Source organism: Geotrypetes seraphini, chromosome 2 (assembly GCF_902459505.1).
Source record: "Geotrypetes seraphini chromosome 2, aGeoSer1.1, whole genome shotgun sequence".
Classification (NCBI taxonomy): domain Eukaryota; kingdom Metazoa; phylum Chordata; class Amphibia; order Gymnophiona; family Dermophiidae; genus Geotrypetes; species Geotrypetes seraphini.
Genome location: NC_047085.1, coordinates 66917393 through 66935426, shown reverse-complemented (window position 1 = coordinate 66935426; position 18034 = coordinate 66917393). Strand labels below are relative to the sequence as shown.

Here is an 18034-nt window from a genome sequence, read left to right as displayed (position 1 = left end):
TGCATGTGCAAAGGCTTCCAAATGCGGCCTTTGAGCTCAGAAAGGGCCAGGCGTCCTCCTTTTCGAAGAAGAAATCTGGCAACCCTACTTCCACCTAACTATACATATAGCCGTAGTATTCAGCCACTATCCACATATCTAAGCAGCTAATTTATTTTTAGTTCTCAAGATATGCTGGGTGTAAAAATAAAACATATAACTGATTTCAGCCTGCATTAAGGAGCCACTGTGGGTATTCTGGAGTCACTATTGATCAGAACCAGCAAAAAGAGGCCAGCATTCACTCCTGTCCTAAACTCACCTGATCTGTATAAATTGTAATCCACCTCCAAGAATCTAGATCACTATATTCAAATTTAAGTTCCAATTTCTGTTCCTGTCTGTGTCCTTGTTCTTCTAGATTTGGTATCTGAAACAGAAGAGACAAGAATATGGCTTTGCTTTACTGAATACATGATACACTAGTTAAGAAATCACAAATTCCATTCACAATTTAGAATTAAAATAGTCCTTATTAATTTGACAGATGTGACAAATTGCACCATGTACCTTAGAAAGCAAAAAACAAACAAAATCCTCCCTCTACCCATAGTGATAGCTTCTTCAGCTCTACTAAATCCTGATACCTGTGATCAGCTCACCCCTCTGGAAGCTTTACCCAGACCCACAGTCATATGCAATACAAAGAGGCTGAAACCAAGGTTTGCAACTGCCTGTAATCCAAAGGGTTAATCCGTAAAGACATGAAGAAAAATGAACCTTACTCTAAAAGAGCCACAAAGGGGGTAATTCTATAATGTGGGTGCTTTCATTTTCATGATTATACACATAAATGTTTTAGAACAGCAGATACACACAAATATGCGTATGCACACACAAATACATGCCAAAATTCCACCTAAGTGCTATTCTGTAAATATGCATGCATCTTACATGATGCACTTTATAGGTAGACGTATACAAAAGCAGAGGAGCATGGGTGGGACTCGCACTTCTATTATTCTCTAAGTTATGTGCATATGTGACTTTCTCTGGAAAAAAAGCTAAATTCAACATACAAGGGGTGGGCAACCTCTGTCCACAAGGGCCGCAACCCAGTCAGGTTTTCAGGATTTCCTCAATAAATATGCCTGAGATCTGTTTGCATACACTGCCTCCATTATATGCAAACAGGTCTCATGCATACTCACTGAAGAAATCCTGAAAATTTGACTGGGTTGTGACTCTTGAGGACCGAGGTTTAAGACTTTCTGATAACTCAAAACCCACAAGAAGAAATACATATCTCAAATACCAATTTGGTGTTAATCTTGCTGAAAACTCTAGATCAGTCCAGAGAATGAGTAAGACTGGCATTAGACTTTAGTCATGTTTTCCCAGAGATTGTCATTATGCTGTGAACGTATCTCCGAGATTTAGGCACAAACACTTGTAACTAGCTCTATGGCTGGCATGAGGGGTAAGTCTAAGCCTGGGCGCCTCCATTTAAGCATTCTTGAGGCCACATGGTAGATGCCTCATAAGCATCTAAATTCCATTATAGACTACAAACATAATCCGATACTGGCACGCCTAACGTTTAGGCACCCACTTATATCAGGCATAGAGCCTTTCTAATTGTGAGAACCTAAATACTACAGCAGGAAAACACATAAGATACATGTGTAAGTGGTAGCTCTGCCTATGTCCTGCCCATTCTCCTCCATATATATTTTATGCTCCCTTGCAAATAACCATTCTCTAAGCTGGGCAGGTATTTGTAGAATAGATTTCAAGCACTTACTTGGGTATAAGTGTGTGCACATACATAAGTGCTACTATTCTAAAAACATTTACGTCCAGAACAGGTACAGAAATGTTGGAGTTCAATTTACAGAATTACCCTAAATTTTTACAGGTGCATAGCTAACCTTACACCAGTATTCTGTAAAAGAGGTTAGGCATTTATTCTACAGCTGTACTCCAAATGTTTTAATGGTGACTATAAATGGCCAACCCCCCAAATTCCCAACACTGAAAATAAATCTGAAAAAAGTTCCAGTGAATAAGGAAAAGGAAAGGGAATGGAACTTGTATATCGCCTTTTTGAAGTTTTACAACCATATTCAAAGTGGTTTACACATACAGGCACTCAAAGCATTTTCCCTATCTGTCCTGGTAGGCTCACAATCTATTTACCTGAGGCAGTAGAGGATTAAGTGACTTGCCCAGGGTCACAAGGAGTAGCATGGGCCACTAGGCCACATTCCTACACCAACAAAATACATTTTAAATAATTAGAAAGAACCCTCAGAACATAATTTCATCAACTATGTCCACTAAAAAGTGGCTCAAAAGTGATAATTTTGGCCCTGATTCTATAAGTGGCACCTAGTCACCCTATCTATCAACATGGAAGTTAATTTTTTTTTTAATCGGCTTAAATGGTGTGATAATTGAAAATGCCATTAAAAGTACATTAAAAATGATCAATTAACGTTCCATCAGTGGAAATCAGTGTGGCGCCTACCTGAAAAGTAGGCATGGTTAGCTAGGTGTGGAGAACAGGCATGGTATGATACAGGCATTGGTAAGCATCTGTATTAGGCACCAGTAACTTAGGCTAGGAAAGTCCTGTCATAATATACCAGTGCCTAACATTATGACACCTACCAGCGATTAAGTCGATTCTAAAAACGACACCTAGCGGTTGATTGACAACTGTGCCAAATAGCACCTAGGAGTCAGGCACCACTAGGTGCTGTTTATATATTGTGACCTGAAAAAGCCATACCAAAATGGGTTTTTGTCATATCTTCCACAGAACTTGGTCAATTTGTATCTTGAATGAAGTTGTGTAAAATGTTGTAAATATTTCCCACTGCATCACACACTATCTTCTGAAAATGAATTGTGAACTCAATAAACACATCAAAAAGTTTTATGGCATATCTTGCAGAAAAATGTAAAGTCAAAAAGTAATGTTTCAAAAAAAGATTTTCGAAGTGTGTTTCTTTTGCACGAAGGCACGCCCTCAGCCTTGGCTGCCACTGATCTATGGACTTATCAACAACGCTCTACTTCAGCTCAGCCCAAACAGAGATGAGGCACCGTTTAAGGTTTTCGACGTCAGATATCGCTGTCTGTAGATGTGTTCCTGTATCGGTCCCCAGATCAACTGGATCTAGGTCTAGTGAATTCACAGGCCAGAGGTTTGGACCAATGAAGTCTGGGGTCTCCTGATCTAGCAGCTCTACGGTGTCCTTTGCCCAATATGCTGGGGCATTGTCGTCTTGGAAGATAAAGTAGTCTCCCGACATGCAACGGATCACTGGCAAAAGCTTGTGTCAAAAAGGCATCCCAGTGGTACCATATATACTCTAATATAAACGAGGTGACCTTTTTCCCCAAAAAAGTGAGGAAAAAAAGTTGACTCGAGTATAAACTGAGATTAGAAATTTGGGTGATCCTGGTGAGAAAGACTACAAAGATTAGACATTCTTGCTATAACTTTTAAAAATATTTAAAGTAAAAAATAAAAATAAAAAAATTGTGTTATTAGGACAAAAACACATTTACAATAACAGTAGTTTAAACAGTTCCTCTGTTTTTAGGTTTTTGTTCCCACATTCCCTAGTACAGGGGTGTCAAAGTCCCTCCTCGAGGGCTGCAATCCAGTCGGTTTTTCAGGATTTCCCCAATGAATATGCATGAGATTTATTTGCATGCACTGCTTTCATTATATGCTAATAGATCTCATGCATATTCATTGAGGAAATCCTGAAAACCAGACTGGACTGCAGCCCTCGAGGAGGGACTTTGACACCCCTGCCCTAGTAGCTTGAGAAGCCTTTGAGAAAAATATATTTTTGGGGTCTGCCCATGAAGGTTCCCTAGTGGCTACATGAGCCTGAAGGTAAGAAGCAGTAACAAACTATAGAACAGGATGGTATTAACAGAAAAATAAACCCAAACAAACCCTTATGCCCTATCCAGTCCACCCATCCATACTAACTGCTTAACTCCATAATTCCCACCTTGCCCCCAATATATTAAGCAAACACAGCAACACCTGCAGCAACCCCCCGCCCACTATCTTTCATGGATGTCCCCCCTTAGCCAGCCATTGAGACGTTGATCCATCAACCCAGTATCCCTGAGCTGGGACAAATGTTGTAGTTGGTGAGTATGAAGGGTGAGGAAGAGTGTAAACAGAGATAAAAGGGGTACAGTAGAAAGGATGAAAGGTGGCAGCCCTAGCAGGAGTGAACTGAGTGTGGAGAACCTGGAGAACTAGTGGCCTTCTAAGAAAAAGGCCCTCCCCCTCACCAGCATCATGCTTACCATTGAAGAAAGCTGCTACTACTGCTGCTGCTGCCCACGACGCCAAAGAAAGCTGTTCCTGCAGCCACCGAACTTAATAAAGGCACCACCATCCTTCATAGACATCCCCCCTCAAACAGAATTACACTTATGATTGTAGAAAGCTGCTCCTGCTCTCGATGCCAGGAAGGATGTTGCTGCAGCCACCGAACCTGAAGTAAGAAGGTGCCACAGACGCTGTATGATGACCCGGTGTGACCTTTAATATCTGCACCTGCTGGTTCCCTCCTTCTCTGAGAATCTGAGAGAGGGCGTGAGCAGGCAGGCCTTGAGCATGCACAGATGCTCAAAGCCCCGCACCGGATCACCATACAGCATCATCGGTAGCTGTTTACTTCAGGTTTGGTGACTGCAGCAACATTTTTTTTGGTGTCAGGAGCAGCAGCTTTGTAAAACTCGTAAGCGTAATTCCGGCTGAGGGGAGATATCCGTGAATGATCGTGGTGCCTGTATTAATCGTGGGGGAGGGTGTATGGTGGACAGCCACTCCCAGTGGTTATTGTGGTGGCAGGGAGGGAACACACTACATGGATGCCTACAGCCCGTCAGGGGTTGAATGAAATAGGTCATTTACCGATGGTCGGGTGATAACTCGAATATAAACTGAGACCCCCATTTTTGGGCCATTTTTTTGTCCCCAAAATCTCAGTTTATATTTGAGTATATGCGGTATATGCTGTTGATCTTATCCCCAGGATCGATGAAGAACAGATCTGTGAATCTGAGTTTTGAGACTATGACTTATTGGCTGAAGGTCAGGCGGGTCCATAGTAGGCATCCTGGCATTAACCTCACGTTTCAATGTTGTTGAAGGCGCGTACAGGCGATCATTCTGTGTGCTAATCGGTGCAGCTACTTTAAATATCTTTCAATCTGTAAACCAGATGAAACTGACGCTGTGCTCTGGGTACTTACACCGTTTCAAGCGTGTGTCTTTGTTGTATAAAATTAACTTTTGGGCAAGTGCTATTTAAGACATTAATTTCAGATTATCATAACTTATCCTATCCACAGTTATCTGGCTTATTCCTGTTTCTCATGCTATTTGGCAAGTTGTTCGGTGTGTTTGCGGCGCGTCCTCCTGGCTTAGTATAAGATTTCGTACAATGTCAATGTGCTCATTGAGCACTGTTGTCCACTGCCTGGCTTACGATCCACAGTGCCTGTTGCTCAGATCTTGCAAAGCAGCACATCAAGACTGGTTTTCTTCCAACACTTCTGTGGGAACTCTCAAAAATCGTTGACTGCTGTAACCTTTTAGCAGTACCAAGTTCTTTATCAGAATTCAGTCTTCTTCAGTGAAAACCATTTTGATGCAGACTGTTTATCCATAGCATATCCCATAGCAACAATTCAGTTTCACAAGGTAGTATTGTGGTGCGGTGAGAAATATTTACAATATTTTACATCAACTTCATTAAAGACATTATGCACTAAATTTTATAAGAATCGGTCGAGTTCTGTGGAAGATATGACAAAAAACATTTTTCAGTTCGCAGTGTAGAGTTAGGCCCTTTGTGTATCTTCTATTGGGCTCCTAACACCATATGCTGATTAAGTCAAAGGATGATGCTCTATTTCACGTGTCAGTTCACTTGACCATGTTAGAGCTTTCTGCAGTGCTTTGGGTAATATATTCTAGAAGTTTTTGCTGCAGCACGGTTTTCACCACCTGAGTCCTTTGAAACAGTTTCAATATGAAACTCATGGAGTCGGGAATCTCTTATCTAGGGGGAACATTGTGCAACAAGCATTTGTTTTAATTTGGATACTGAGGACCAATTGAGAGACTGAGTTTTTCTGCAGCAGATAAGTACCTAAGGCATACATTTTTTTCATATAGTGAGCACTAGTGAAGTGAGCAGTGAAATGACTCTTAAAATTGAGCACATTATTTGATTTAATCAGCATATAGTGTTAGAAACCCAATGGAAGATACACAAAATGACTAAACCACTTTTTAATGGCTCCATCTAATTATTTAACATGTTCTTTGTTGGCTTATTCACTGGAGTTTTTGTGTTTGATTTTTCTGGCACTTTCTGATGACATGCATGAGCTGAAAGTGTTATGGTTTGGGCTAGAGGTAGATGAACAACAAATTAAAAAGAACCTACCAGATCAACCAGCCAACAATGGCCATTCTCCAAAGGATATACTAAACAAATGTGTTTTGTTGTGTAAATGTTTGAACTTCTTATGGGACTCCTCTGTAGGGATGGAGATCTGATAAGTTCTGATCCAGGGCATCAGAACATAGGCAGGGTCAGCACACAGGCGGTTCTGAACACAGGCCAGGTCGGCACACTGACCTAGGCCCTGTGTGCGGATCTAGGCCTGCGTGTGGATCTGAGGCCCTGTTTCTCATTCCCTCTCCCTCCTGTCACGTATACATTCTAAGCAAGGACAAGGTTTGCACCTTGTGACAGAATGCCGAGGCATTTCTCCTCCCTTCCTGTCACATATTAACCTTACACACATTTACCCTTATTCCTTATCTTGTTTAAGCATCCCTTATATGAGCAACAATTAGACTTTGCCTGAGCAGGCCTTGACTTAACTTAAGGCTAATCTAGAGAGCTTAAGAAGCATGCATTATAACCTTTGGACTGTCACATGCTATATGCAATGATTGTATGGTAAACTCTTACCCCAAGAGGAGGTTCTCACCCCCTCTTCAGAGTTTCATTTCTCTGAGCGTACAGCTAATGAGCCATTTTCTCCACACTGGTAATTACTTTACTATACAGTCAGTTTCCCATTATATACATAGCCTTTTACTGACTATTGTTTATAGACAGTCCCTGTAATTTGCTATATAGTAAGATTTGAGACATATCTGAAATGTACACATTGGGAATCACTTTATTGTAACTGTTATTATGTATTCATATATCACGTGAGATAGTAACTTTGAGAATCATAAGAAATATGTAAACAATGTATTGCCTTGGTCTAATCCTCATTGTAAATGCATTATGACATTATAACCTTGTAGAGCATTAGCTAAGTCATTAATGGAGCTATGATTCTCAATAAAAGGGGGAGAGACCATCCATTTAGGTCGCCTCATCCCACTCGGAGCCTTGTGTGTGCAGCATCATTCCTACAAGTGGCGCCTGAACAGGGACCCTCGCCGATCCTCACCCTGCTCTGCACAAATATATCCAAGAAGGTCATTTCAAAATTTAGGAGCTAAGAAATAAAAAGCAAAATGCCATGTTGCTTCATAATGAACTTGTGTAGGACCAGGTAAGACCAGCCGATTGCTATACAAAGTTCTAAGTGACCGAGAAGGTGTGTAGGGAATGGTTAAACAGCATTAAGTAAGATCGGGTTCCTAAGTGATATGACTCATGTGAAGGCATAAGATTTTAAACCAAGCTTGAAAAAGAAAGGGAAGCCAAAGAAGTTGCAGGAATAAAGGTTTAAGTTAGTCACGTTTATGGGCCCTATATAAACATCTTGCTGTGGTATTTTGGAGTGGTATTTAAAGACACCTGCATAAACTGAATTATGTTACAGTAATCCAGGCAAGAAATCAAAAAATACACGCAAGATGGTGAAATCCTAATAACATCAGTTTGTGCTGTGAGAAAAATCTAGCTCCCACCACTGCTCCAACTTAATCTGTGAAAATCAGCTCTGAAATAATAAGTATTCTTCTGTTTAGTTTAGGCCTGCTGGATATACAGTGCTAATGGTTAAATTAATGTGGTGGCCACACCAGCTGAATATTGATCTGTTTTTAGTTAGTCACGAACTGTCTGAACTATTTCTTTGGTCAAGTGACTGGAGCAAGAGACCCCTGAAGAAACATCCCTTCTCTATTCCACATCTCCTACAGGATAAAAAGATAATCTGAGCTCACCATTCATATCAACCCCTGGATCCTGACCCAATGGAAATTTGGGGAGGGGAGGGGAAGGAAGAAGAGGAAGTTACATAAATCAGACTTTCCTTGTATTTTGCCTTTCTGGATGCACTACCGTGATTAGAGATACCAAAACAGAGAAAACTGGCATCTTAAATTATCATGAAGCACAAGATACCACAGACACATAGAAATATGATGGTAGATAAAGGCCAAATGGCCCATCCAGTCTGCCCATCCGCCGTAACCATTATCTCTCTCTCTGAGAGATCCCACGTGCCTATCCCAGGCCCTTTTGAATTCAGACACAGTCTCTGTTTCCACCACCTCTTCTGGGAGACTTCCATGCATCTACCATCCTTTCTGTAAAAAAGAATTTCCTCAGATTACTCCGAAGCCTATCACCTCTTAACTTCATCCTAAGCCCTCTCATGCAGAGTTTCCTTTCAAATGAAAGAGACTTGATTCATGCGGATTTACATTACGTAGGTATTTAAACGTCTCTATCATATCTCCCCTCTCCCGCCTTTCCTCCAAAGTAGAGAATGACACAGGGAAAAAATCTGTCTCTGTCACTGCCCCGTCCCCGGCCCACTGTCCCCTTCACTGCCCTGTCACCGCCGCTCCCTTCACCGCCCCGTCACCGTCACTGCCATCCCATTCACCGCCCCGTCCCCGCAGCATTCATACAAGCCTCAGTACTGCAATAAATCAAAGTTCTAGTTGCTGAACTGGAGAAACAGATATTCAGCTGGCAGGGCTTTGTTTATAAATTTTTATCAATACAACTAATATACTACTTTATCCTAAAGCAAAAAAAAAAAAAAAAAGGAAAATAAATAGAATTTTTTTTCTACCTTTGTTGTCTGGCTTCTGCTTTCCTCATCTTCTCATTCAATTCCTTCCATCCACTGTGTCTTCCATTTGCTCTGTTACTGTGCCTCTCCTTTCACCCCCTCCCACCTCAATTGGTCTGGCACCTATCTTCTTCCCTCCACTCCCCCATAGTCTGTCATAGTCTTCCCTTCCAGCGTCTTCTCCCTTCAGTGTCTGTTCCTCTCCACCCTCCTTCAACCTCTGTTCTATTCTTTTCCACCACCACCCTTCCCTCCCTCCTTCACCATCTGTTCCTTTCTACCACCTTTAAGCTCCCCTCACGCGGCCTGACTAACTATCTATCTATCTCCCTCTTACCTCAGTAGGACCACGTTCTGAAACCTGGTTGTACAGTGTAGCAGGTATAACAGCCGAAATCCTTCTTTATTGGCACAGACATTTGTTACCCTTCTGGAATGGGAAATGAAAATCTATTTTTTGGGCTCTCCTTAGCCCTGTCCAATACACACCCACACCCCTTGTCATTTGGATGTCCTTCAGTTTTTATTTATTTAATAAACAGACTGGCTGATATTCAAAACGATTAAAGTGGGCAACAGAGGCTCTTGCCTGCTTATAAAACAGGCTCAACCTATGGACCAGGTGAGATCCTAGCCCAGGGTGCTGATGATAAAGGGTGCCAAAATCCCAGTTCAGTCTATCTTCAGACTCCTAGAGGCATAGATACTGGACTGGTATTTTGGCACCGTTTAATCATCAGTGCCCTGCGCCAGTGTCTCAATTGGTCCAGTAAAAAAAAGGGGATTTGAGAGAGAGAAAGAGATACTGGATCATAGGCGGAGGAAGGGTATATCTCAGGGTTCTTCTTTATCAGCTACCTTATTTAACTTGTTTATTGTGCCAATTGGAAAATTTTTCCAAACTTGGATTGCAGTACTGGCTCTATGCAGACGATTTACAGTTTTTCTTTGAATTTCCCACTGACTGTGTTCAAGGTTTTCAACTGTTAACAGCTTATATGGATGCCATTGGGATCTGGATATCAACAAAATGTCTTCATCTAAATGTATCTAAAACAAAAATTTTGTGGCTTTCAGCTTCTGGAATTATGGATGCCCCTCCTACCTTTGTGTATGATGGGGTGTCAATTCCAGTTCAACAGGCAATCACAGATCGTGCGGCCCAGCAGCACCCTCCCGCCTGATCGCAGTGTTCCGCCATCTCCCTCCCTCCACCTCACCTTAGATGCCGACTCCGAGTTTGCCAACTTTAATTCTTTTTCTCCCAGCCGCACGCTTTCAAAAGCTGTGCACGCGGGGCTGTCCGAGTTGTTCATGCTTCTCCTCTGCTGCAACTTCCTGTTTCCAGTTGCGTCAGAGGAGAAGCTTGAACAACTCGAGCAGCCACGCGTGCACAGCTTTTTGAAAGCGTGTGGCTGGGAGAAAAGAATTAAAGTTGGCAAACTCGGAGTCGGCATCTAAGGTGAGGTGGAGGGAGGGAAATGGCAGAACAATCGGGCATGAGGGGGGCTGCTGGACCGCACGATCTGTGATTGCCTCACTGAGGAGACAAGACCATTCACCGCTTCACGGGGCGGTGAATAGCCTTGTCCCCGTCCCCGCAGCGACCACTATTTTTCTCTTCTCGTTTTGGCGGGTTACCCACGGCTACTCACAGCTAGCCGCGGGTAACAACCACTGTGTCATTCTCTACTCCAAAGTATACAGATTGAGATCTTTAAGTCTGTCCCCATACGCCTTATCACAAAGACCACACACCATTTTAGTAGCCTTCCTCTGGACCGACTCCATCCTTTTTATATCTTTTGAAGTTGTGGCCTCCAGAATTGTATACAATATTCAAAATGAGGTCTTACCAAAGTCTTATACAGGGCATCAATACCTCCTCTTTCCTACTAGCCATACCTCTCCCTATGCAACCTAGCATCCTTCTAGCTTTCGCCATCACCTTTTCAACCTGTTTGGCCACCTTATGATCATCAATACAATCACACCCAAGTCCCGCTCTTCCATCGTGCACATAAGTTCTTCACCCCTTAAACTGAACCGTTCCCTCGGGGTTTTGCAGCTCAAATGCATGACCTTGCATTTCTTAGCATTACATTTTGGTTGCCAAATTTCAGACCATTGTTCAAGCTTTTCCAGGTCTTTCTTCATGTTATTCACACCATCCTGCATGTCTTACTCTATTGCAGATTTTGGTATCATCCACAAAGAGGCAAATCTTACCCGACAACCTTTCAGCAAGGAGATCAGCTATTTCTTCTGTCATAGCTAAGTGAAAAAAGTAACAAGGATCTATACATGGTCAGGAGCAGAAATTAAACTTTTAGTATTATTCTGCCAATAAGTTGATTGCAGGACAGGGAAAATTTTGAACACATTTGGTTTAAGCTGTGGACTTAGGTCTTTAAGGCAGTCTTTGGATTGGTTCTATCTTATTTAAGGCAAGCCCTTGAATTTTATTGCTCAGCCAGAGTGTTGAGATCAGAGGAGCATGAATTTTTATGGCTGTACAACACTCAAACTATGCAATCACAAGGGACTCCATGATTTCTGCTATTGGTCTTATGAAATCAGCTGCCAAATTGGCTGCACCATTTATCAAAGTTTTCATATTTAAGAAGAAGGTTAAGCTGTATCTTTTTGCTCAGACTTTTTATGGATATTCAGTTTATGTTTAGAATTTTGGCTAAGTGAAATAGCACTACTGATTGGTTGGTACAGACGGTCTCCCAAGTATGTCTTTTTATGTACTTTTAAATTGTGCATGTTTTATTGTACCCCACTTGGATAATAAGCAGATTTTAAATAAAGTAAATGGCTGGGTCACCAGCTTTACCAGAAAGGTACTTACCAGAAATGTAACCTGCCAGCACCTCATTCTGTTGACATTAAAGCAGACCTCTTCAACCTTGTTACTGAGCAGCGTGACACGACAGCTAACTTCCCCATTTCCCATGTAGACCGTAGCGGTGCAGTTTGGCTCTGGATAATCACAGGTACAAGGACTTAGCTGTAGGTAACCATAGTGTTTTACTCCCTGCATCAGTTCAAGAAACTACACCACAGAAAACAAAAGCATCAAAAAAAAGATTATTAGGAAAAGCAAAAACTAGTGGATGTACCTAGAACAGGTGTGAATTCCTCAAATACCTATAATGGTGATTCCAGTTCTCTTGGAAAAAAGATAAGGGAGGTGTCTTTTCAACCAATGATCAGTCTTTATTCAAAGTGATTGATCACTGGTTGAAAAGACACCTCTCCCTTGTCTTTTTTACTAGACTTTTATACTTTAAGGCGAGGTGTTCTTCTGTCTGCCTGTCTGCTTCCAGTTCTCTTGACACATGTTCCAAGTTACATTTTCATCTGTTTTAGTCATCAACATAACAGCCTATACAGAACATTTATTTAATATACCTAATGATGCAGGAATCTCTAGGCCCCAGGGCCAGCCTACCCACTAGGCAGATTAAATTTTAGTCTAGGGTGGCAGCTTTAACAGGGCCAAAAAGAGCAGATGCAGTCAAAGCAGTGGTCTCATACTCAAACCCTTTGCAGGGCCACATTTTGGATTTGTAGGTACTTGGAGGGCCTCAGAAAAAAATAGTTAATGTCTTATTAAAGAAATGACAATTTTGCATGACGTAAAAACTCTTTATAGTTTATAAATCTTTCCTTTTAGCTAAGTCTTAATAGTAATATTGTAATTTATAGCTAAAGAGACATATGATCAAGAAACTGTTTTATTTTACTTTTATTTTAAACTGTTTTATTTTACTTTTGTGATTATGATAAACTTACCAAGGGCCTCAAAATAGTACCTGGCGGGCTCATGTGGTCCCCGGGCCGCAAGTTTGAGACCACTGAGTCAAAGTAAAACAAGAGGCTTTGATGTCACTCAAGAACCATCAAACCTGTATCAGCAGTGAGCATAGACAATTTTCAAATAGCTTAGTAAATGGATTCTGGACATTGCCCTCTTTGGGAATAATTCTATAGGAAGTTGCCAACCTTAGGTGGCAAGGTAGCATATAAATGACATGACTTTAGTTATTTATAGCTATGTATGTAAATGACCTCTTACAGAATACAGACTGGCAGAAAAGAATAAGCAAGTTTCAAGTTTTATTAAAATTTGATTTGATTGCTTATCAAGTGTTTCTAAGCGAAATACAAGAAAAAACATTTTTTAAGAACATAAGTCATACAACTTAAAAATTATTCACAATAAATATATTTTAGACAATACAACATAAGAACATAAGAAGTTGCCTCCACTGGGTCAGACCAGAGGTCCATCGCACCCAGCGGTCCGCTCCTGCGGTGGCCCATCAGGTCCATGACCTGTGAAGTGGTTCCTGACCATTTCTAGAACCTACCTCTACTTCTATCTGTACCCCTCAATCCCCTTATCCTTTAGGAACCTATCCAAACCTTCCTTGAACCCCTGTAATGTGCTCTGGCCTATCACAACCTCCGGAAGCGCGTTCCATGTGTCCACCACCCTCCGGGTAAAAAAGAACTTCCTAGCATTTGTTTTAAACCTGTCCCCTTTCAGTTTCTCCAAGTGACCCCTAGTACTTGTGGTTCCCCACAGTCTGAAGAATCTGTCCCTGTCTACCTAATACTAATTGGTACATAAAGACAGCGGGGGTAGAACTACAATTTGTTTTAGAAAAGAGAGAGGTAACATCTATGGAAAGCACAGTAAGCCATGATTTGATGGTGTGTACAGGGCTGGCATCAGTCAGTGCTCTCTCCTTACCTGTCCAGCATCTCTCCTTTCTCCTCCCCAGGGGCAGCAGAATGCCTTTTTATATGGGCGGGATCAAGCTCTGTACCCAACTGCACCTTCAGTTCCCACAATAATTTATAACAAAGAACCTAAAGTTAGGTGCCATTTGTGCACATATATTATAGAATTCGTGCACCTACACAATATAATGTACACTATTTATTCATTCAATTTTCTAAACTGTTCTCCCAGGGGAGCTCAGAACGCTTTACATGGATTTATTCAGGTACTCAAGCATTTTTCCCTATGTTTCCTGCGGACTTGCAATCTGTCTAATATACCTGGGCCAAAGGGGAACTAAGTGACTTGCCCAGGGTCACAAGGAGCAGCGAGGGGCTTGAACCCACAACCTTAGGGTACTGAGGCTGTAGTTCTAACCACTAGGACATGTGCTAAAGTGCTATATTTAGCTGTGAACAGTTACACCTCTAATAGGCCTGGTGTAATTTAGGCCTATATTTAGGTGCAATAATGCCGACTTAGGTTGTTGGTTCAAACTCCATGTTGCTCCTTGTGATCCTGGGCAAGTCATTTAATCCTGTATTGCCCCAGGTACATTAGATAGATTGTGACTGAGCCCACTGGGACAGATATGGAAAATGTTTGAAGTACCTGTATATAAACCGCTTTAAGTGTGGTTGTGTAACTACAAAAAGGCCGTATACAAGTCCCAATCCCTTTCTTATAAGATTTTACAATATTTTTTAATTATCTAGAGGGGAGAAAAAAAACCAAGTCTATGTGAAATTTGAGTGTGTGTAACTATAAAACTATCTTTATGTCCATGCTGCCATCAGGGAAAAAGAAAGGACATCAATGTGAACTATAACTCACCAGGTCAAGGGATGAATTGTTTGTGAGTCACCAGAATGTTTCATGCTCACATGTTGAACTTACTTATCTTGTTTCTGGACAGATGCCATTGTTTAGATAGAACTATTATTGTGTGGCATTTAGAAATATTAGGGAAGAGTCTTATCTTGTCAGCCTATTTGGTGACTGTATGCGAGTATACTTCTCCCTCCGTATTCGCAGGGGTTAGGGGCAGAGCCGGCCCGCAAATATGGAAAATCGCGAATAACCTTTAGGGCCGATTCTGACCCCCCCCCCCCCCCCGCCTCCCTCCTGCATCCCGGACCGCCCCAGACCTTACCTGGTGTTCTAGCAGTAAAGTGGGGCAGGAGTGATCTTCCTACGCTCCTGCCACATGCAGAGCCGTCAACAAAACTGGCTGCCATGAGTTCCCATGGTCTCACGAGACTACAACGGGAACTCATGGCAGCCAGTTTTGTTGAAGGCTCTACACAGCGTAAGAAGATCGCTCCTGCCCAGCGTCACCTCTAGACCACCAGGTAAGGTCTGGAGAGGTCCGGGATGCAGGAGGGAGGCAGGGATGGATCAGAGGCAGCCTTTTAAAATTACTATCATTTGGGAGGCAAAAACTTGTGAATAACCGAAGTCACAAGTTCTAAATCCGCAAATACGGAGGGAGAACTGTATAGCAATTAGCCGTGATCTTAAAAATGATTAAATGCTGTCCTAGAAAATTCTGATAATATATCAAGTAGAGTTACTCTCTGGATACTCTCCTAATGAGAGGGATTAAATTATCTGCCCTGAATGTGACTTGTTCTACACAGATGGCAAGGAAGGCTTTCTTGTCCTTCAAGTTAAAAAAAGTTTGCACACTGGGGGGTGGGGGTGTTAATGTTCCCCTGTAAGTGCTTAAATCATGTATCAGGGTAATTAGTATATTTTCCTTGATCTTAGAAATGTTTGTTGTTAAGCATTCCTCTGCATAATTGCTTAAGGTAATAACTATTTTTTGAGGAGGGAAGGGAGGGATTATAAAATGAATATGGGTCTGGTAAAAATCTCTCCTAATTTTTACTTTATTGGTGTTTCTATTTGTGTTTCCAAAATTTTCCCTTGATTTGGGCTGGATTTTTTTTTTCCTTTCACAGCAGAGGTTTTTCTGCTCTTTACATTTTTTAATGAAATGTCCATTGTTTCTTTGAGAATATGTTTTTAGAATTCTGCAGCTAGACCACCCAGAAAAAGGCACGAAAGTCAGTCAAAAATGAAGGGAAGAACAAAAAGACGAGAAACTGCAACAGGAGAAAAAAAACAGGAGCTGAGTAAAAAAAATATTATACAGTGGTATTTTGGAATCCGAACTTAATCCGTTCCAGAACTCTGTTTGAGTTCCAAGACAATTTTTCCCATTGAAAATAATAGAAACTGGATTAATCCGTTCCTTGCTCCCACAAACTCAGAGACAGCAAGATCGGGTCCCATGTGGCAAAGGCAGCAAGATTGGGTCCCCCCACCGGCATAGACAGCAAGATCGGTAACGGCAACTGCAAGCAGTGCTCAGCCCAAAGCTTCTCTCCCAGGCGGAAACAGGAAGCTGCATCAGAGGAGAAGCCTTGGGCTGAGCCCCGCTTGCAGTTCCCGTACATTCAGATTCCAAAGCAGCGTTTGGATTCCGGGGCATAATTTAATTTTAATTTAAAAAAAATTTGAATTCCAAGTTGTTTGAGTTCTGGGGCATTCGGATTCCGAGGTATCATTGTATATATAAACAAGCATGAACATAAGAACAGCCTTACTGAGTCAGACCAATGGTCCATCAAGCCCAGTAGCCCGTTCTCAAGGTGGCCAATCCAAGTCAAACCCCAAGGAGTAGCAATATTCCATGCTACCGATACAGGGCAAGCAGTGGCTTCCCCCATTATAAATGTGCACAAGGCCTGATAACACAGTTTATAAGCAACTTAAACTAACCAAACTTCTACCCTACACTCCAAGATGTAATGAGTTGTCTTGTACACACTGCTCACAGCTGCTAGCTCAGACTCAGAGGCATACCAAGGGGGGGGGGGGGGCGGTCTGCCCCATGATCCGGGAATTTCACTGCTCTGCTGGCGTCGGGCCTTCCTTTCTGCTAGGTCCTGATTCATGGAAGCAGGAAGAAGGCCTGACGCCAGCAACGAGTTAAGGCTGCCAACAATGAAAGAATGCTCTGAACAGGTTTCTTACAACCTGCCGGGGCCTTCCCTTTGCCACATCACTGATGATGTGGCAGAGAGAAGCCCTGCTGGGACCGGCAGAATAAATTTCACAGTGGGGTGTGTGTGTGCGGGGGGGGGGAGGAGGGGGGGCAGGGTAGTCAGGTGTGGTGGTGTTGTAAGGAAGAATTGTTGGACATGGGCTGGAGAAGAGGAAAGGAGATGCAACAAATAGGTAGAAAGAGGTGAGAGGGAGAAATCTTACATAACTTGGAGGGGAGACAGACATGCATGGAGAAGAGAAGGAGAAATGTTGGGTGGGGATAGGGAGAGAAAGGAGAGATGCTGCAGAGAGAGAGACACAGAGACATACAGAGATGTTGGATATGGTAGTGGAAGGGAAGGTCTAGAGATGAAAGATGGATTGTGGGGAGTGTGTGGCGCAGTGGTTAAAGCTACAGCCTCAGCACCCCGGGGGTTGTGGGTTCAAATTAACGCTGCTCCTTGTGATCCTGGGCAAGTCACTTAATCCCCCCATTGCCCCAGGTACATTAGGTAGATTGCGAGCCCGCTGGGATAGACAGGGAACAATGCTTGAGTGCCTGAATAAATTAATGTAAACTGTTCTGAGCTCCCTTGGGAGAACAGTATTGAAACTGAATAAATAAATTAAATAAGATGGTGAGCATGGAGAAAGAAGAAAACGTCAAATGAGCAGAAGACCCTGGCAAGCGAGTTAACATAAGACAAACAGAAACCAGAGCCTGGGACCAACATGATTTGAATAATAAAATGACCAGACAACAAAAGGTAGGAAACATAATTTTATTTTCGGTTTTGTGATTACAATATGTCAGATTTGAAATGTGTATCCTGCTAGAGCTGGTGTTAGACAGCAAGCTTGAACTGGGACCTAAAAGAGGGAGGAAAAGTCTTTTCTGTTTATACCACAGCACTGGGGTGGGGTTGGAGAGGTTGTAACCCTATGTACCGGTAATGTTATATTGTAACACTATGAATGTTAAACTGCAACCTGTTCAGAGCTTTCTGGGGAGGATGGAATATTAAAATAAATAAATAAAATTACTAAAAATATTTTTTTATATGGGGGGGGGTTTAAACAATGATCGGA

The 18034-nt window shown here is 42.1% G+C and overlaps 1 protein-coding gene across 3 annotated transcripts in view; it reads right to left on the bottom strand.

The window, feature by feature from the left end:
- The window catches only part of SNX31 (sorting nexin 31), a 103803-nt gene that overhangs the window by 18125 nt on the left and 67644 nt on the right, over positions 1-18034 (bottom strand). For all 3 annotated transcript variants that reach the window (XM_033934388.1, XM_033934389.1, XM_033934387.1), the window contains 2 exons: positions 11951-12154; positions 302-409 (listed from right to left, as the gene is read on the bottom strand). In XM_033934388.1, the coding sequence (XP_033790279.1) occupies positions 302-409; positions 11951-12154 (312 nt within the window). The remainder of the gene's footprint in view (positions 1-301; positions 410-11950; positions 12155-18034) is intronic.